The 4,187-nt window shown below is 42.3% G+C and overlaps 1 protein-coding gene across 1 annotated transcript in view; it reads left to right on the forward strand.

Annotated features, from left to right (window-relative positions):
• The window catches only part of LOC118944840 (receptor-type tyrosine-protein phosphatase mu-like), a 543,829-nt gene extending 542,282 nt beyond the window's left edge, over positions 1 to 1,547 (forward strand). The window contains exon 36 of the mRNA XM_036966400.1: positions 1,198 to 1,547. Within this exon, the coding sequence (XP_036822295.1) occupies positions 1,198 to 1,239 (42 nt within the window). The 3' untranslated portion in view covers positions 1,240 to 1,547. The remainder of the gene's footprint in view (positions 1 to 1,197) is intronic.
• Positions 1,548 to 4,187: the final 2,640 nt, after the last annotated feature.

A 4,187-nucleotide genomic window follows, 5' to 3' on the forward strand; every position in this document is an offset into this window, starting at 1 on the left:
ATACTGTAATCATTAACACTACAGATGACCTACTGGTAGGAAACACATCCTGTAATCATTAACACTACAGATGACCTACTGGTAGGAAACACATCCTGTAATCATTAACACTGCAGATGACCTACTGGTAGGAAACACATCCTGTAATCATTAACACTGCAGATGACCTACTGGTAGGAAACACATTCTGTAATCATTAACACTGCAGATGACCTACTGGTAGGAAACACATCCTGTAATCATTAACACTGCAGATGACCTACTGGTAGGAAACACATCCTGTAATCATTAACACTACAGATGACCTACTGGTAGGAAACACATCCTGTAATCATTAACCCAACATGGTCGACCTACTGGTAGGAAACACATCCTGTAATCATTAACACTACAGATGACCTACTGGTAGGAAACACATCCTGTAATCATTAACACTACAGATGACCTACTGGTAGGAAACACATCCTGTAATCATTAACACTACAGATGACCTACTGGTAGGAAACACATCCTGTAATCATTAACACTGCAGATGACCTACTGGTAGGAAACACATTCTGTACTGGTAGGGTACTAAGTCCTCTCTCCTAGCCTGGTCCCAGAGTGTGTTGTCTTGTCAACTCATAGGGTCAGTGTCAAGTCATGACAAGACAGCACAATATTCAATGTTCAATGTAGTGTGTCAATGTTTATGTAGCCTAGATCAGATTAGTCTTCATGTAGCCCAGATCAGATTCATGTTTATGTAGCCTAGATCAGATTAGTCTTCATGTAGCCTAGATCAGATTAGTGTTTATGTAGCTTAGATCAGATTAGTCTTCATGTAGCCTAGATCAGATTAGTCTTCATGTAGCCCAGATCAGATTAGTGTTTATGTAGCTTAGATCAGATTAGTCTTCATGTAGCCCAGATCAGATTAGTCTTCATGTAGCCTAGATCAGATTCATGTTTATGTAGCTTAGATCAGATTAGTCTTCATGTATCTTAGATCAGATTAGTCTTCATGTAGCCCAGATCAGATTCATGTTTATGTAGCTTAGATCAGATTAGTCTTCATGTAGCCTAGATCAGATTAGTCTTCATGTAGCCCAGATCAGATTAGGGTGTATGTAGCCTAGATCAGATTAGGGGTTTATGTAGCCTAGATCAGATCAATGGTGGAGAATTACCAGCCCCTTGTTTGTTTCTGTTCTACAGGATCAGTACAAGTTCTGCTATGAAGTGGCTCTGGAGTACTAGAACTCTGAACAGCAGACTGGGCCTGGATGCAGAACTATGGATAAACAGCAGACTGGGCCTGGATGCAGAACTATGGATAAACAGTAGACTGGGCCTGGATGCAGATCTAGACTGAAGGGGTTTGGGACTTTACAAAAGACTGCAGCACAGACCGACCCGTGTTATCACGGTCAAACACCTGGAGCGAGGCAACACAGCAAGCACACAGACACGCAGAGCTCTCTCTCTCTCTCTCTCGCTCTCTCTCTCTCTCTCTAGCTCTCTCTCTCTCTCTCTAGCTCTCTCTCTCTCTGTCTCTCTCTCTCTCTCTCTCTTTCTCTCTGCCTCTCTCTCTGTCTCTCTCTCTGTCTCTCTCTGTCTCTCTCTCGCTCTCTCTCTCTCTCTCTCTCTCTCTCTCTCTCTAGCTCTCTCTCTCTCTCTCTCTAGCTCTCTCTCTCTAGCTCTCTCTCTATCTCTCTCTCTCTCTCTCTAGCTCTCTCTCTCTCTCTCTCTCTTTCCGTTAGTTTGATCAGCCGATTGAGGAAGTAACAGAAATTAGGTGTACAGTCTCTCTATATTTCCATCAGTATCTGTCTATCTGCTATCAGGAAGGATACAGTTTATAAATATTCCCCCAAAAATATCGGTCTCTAGTCTTTCTGCTTTCTGCCATCAGGACTGCCATCACCTCTAATCTGGAACCCTTGGCCTGTTCCAAACCAACCTCTGACCCCTGACACCCTAGACCATTTCTACTCTAAAGATACCTATGTAATAAAGGAGATAGTGATTCTATCTCTAGACACGTGTAGATTTGAGAGGAGGTAACATGGTAAACGTTTCCCCCACTTTTTTTTGCCATGCAGCTCAAACCTTCTCAGTACTCTCAGATCAACACCGTGACTAGGGGTTAGTAGAGAAGTGTCTAGGGGTCAGGGGTCACTTTTGGGGACAGGGTGCCGCTCTCTCTCTCTCTCTCTCTCTCTCTCTATCTCTCTCTCTCTCTCTCTCTCTCTCTCTCTCTAGCTCTCTCTCTCTCGCTCTCTCTATCTCTCTCTCTCTCTATCTCTCTCTCTCTCTAGCTCTCTCTCTCTCTCTCTCTCTCTCTCTAGCTCTCTCTCGCTCTAGCTCTCTCTCTCTCTCTCTCTCTAGCTCTCTCTCTCTCTCTCTCTCTCTAGCTCTAGCTCTCTCTCTCTCTCTCTCTCTCGCTTGTGTTCCTGTGGTTTTTCGATGCCTTTATATCCTCATTGGATGACGACGACAACAACAACAACAACAACATGCATCAATACTTTCCCATTTCTTGTGGAATGTGGTCTATACTGTACGTAACGTGTTCATTTTATATATATATATAAAATCATGTTTTACTAGAAATTAAAATGCCTAAATGTTACTGTACTGTATGTCCTGCAAAATAGGAATTCAAGATTAATTATTGTTGTTAACGGTTTTTGATTTTACCTTCAAAAAAAGGGGAGGAGTCGGCGCAATCGTAGAAATAGAATCGCTAGAACGGAGATCACCGTTCAAGTCAATGAGTCTGTAATGGGTGGGCCGGCGGGCCATGATTTTACCTTTTAATCCTTCCTGTTTCGAGGGATCCAAAAACATTTTTTTTTGTTGTTGTGCATTTCCATTGTGTTTCTAGTTGTGCATATTGTAAATATCTCTGTACATTATTTATCTGTATGTAATAATGGTGAATGACAGTTTAAGTGACTTACAGTGCCTTGCGAAAGTATTCGGCCCCCTTGAACTTTGCGACCTTTTGCCACATTTCAGGCTTCAAACATAAAGATATAAAACTGTATTTTTTTGTGAAGAATCAACATCAAGTGGGACACAATCATGAAGTGGAACGACATTTATTGGATATTTCAAACTTTTTTAACAATCAAAAACTGAAAAATTGGGCGTGCAAAATTATTCAGCCCCTTTACTTTCAGTGCAGCAAACTCTCTCCAGAAGTTCAGTGAGGATCTCTGAATGATCCAATGTTGACCTAAATGACTAATGATGATAAATACAATCCACCTGTGTGTAATCAAGTCTCCGTATAAATGCACCTGCACTGTGATAGTCTCAGAGGTCCGTTAAAAGCGCAGAGAGCATCATGAAGAACAAGGAACACACCAGGCAGGTCCGAGATACTTTTGTGAAGAAGTTTAAAGCCGGATTTGGATACAAAAAGATTTCCCAAGCTTTAAACATCCCAAGGAGCACTGTGCAAGCGATAATATTGAAATGGAAGGAGTATCAGACCACTGCAAATCTACCAAGACCTGGCCGTCCCTCTAAACTTTCAGCTCATACAAGGAGAAGACTGGTCAGAGATGCAGCCAAGAGGCCCATGATCACTCTGGATGAACTGCAGAGATCTACAGCTGAGGTGGGAGACTCTGTCCATAGGACAACAATCAGTCATATATTGCACAAATCTGGCCTTTATGGAAGAGTGGCAAGAAGAAAGCCATTTCTTAAAGATATCCATAAAAAGTGTTGTTTAAAGTTTGCCACAAGCCACCTGGGAGACACACCAAACATGTGGAAGAAGGTGCTCTGGTCAGATGAAACCAAAATTGAACTTTTTGGCAACAATGCAAAACGTTATCTTTGGCGTAAAAGCAACACAGCTCATCACCCTGAACATACCATCCCCACTGTCAAACATGGTGGTGGCAGCATCATGGTTTGGGCCTGCTTTTCTTCAGCAGGGACAGGGAAGATGGTTAAAATTGATGGGAAGATGGATGGAGCCAAATACAGGACCACTCTGGAAGAAAACCTGATGGAGCCTGCAAAAGACCTGAGACTGGGACGGAGATTTGTCTTCCAACAAGACAATGATCCAAAACATAAAGCAAAATCTACAATGGAATGGTTCAAAAATAAACATATCCAGGTGTTAGAATGGCCAAGTCAAAGTCCAGACCTGAATCCAATCGAGAATCTGTGGAAAGAACTGA

This window comes from Oncorhynchus mykiss, chromosome 28 (genome assembly GCF_013265735.2).
Source record: "Oncorhynchus mykiss isolate Arlee chromosome 28, USDA_OmykA_1.1, whole genome shotgun sequence".
NCBI lineage: Eukaryota > Metazoa > Chordata > Actinopteri > Salmoniformes > Salmonidae > Oncorhynchus > Oncorhynchus mykiss.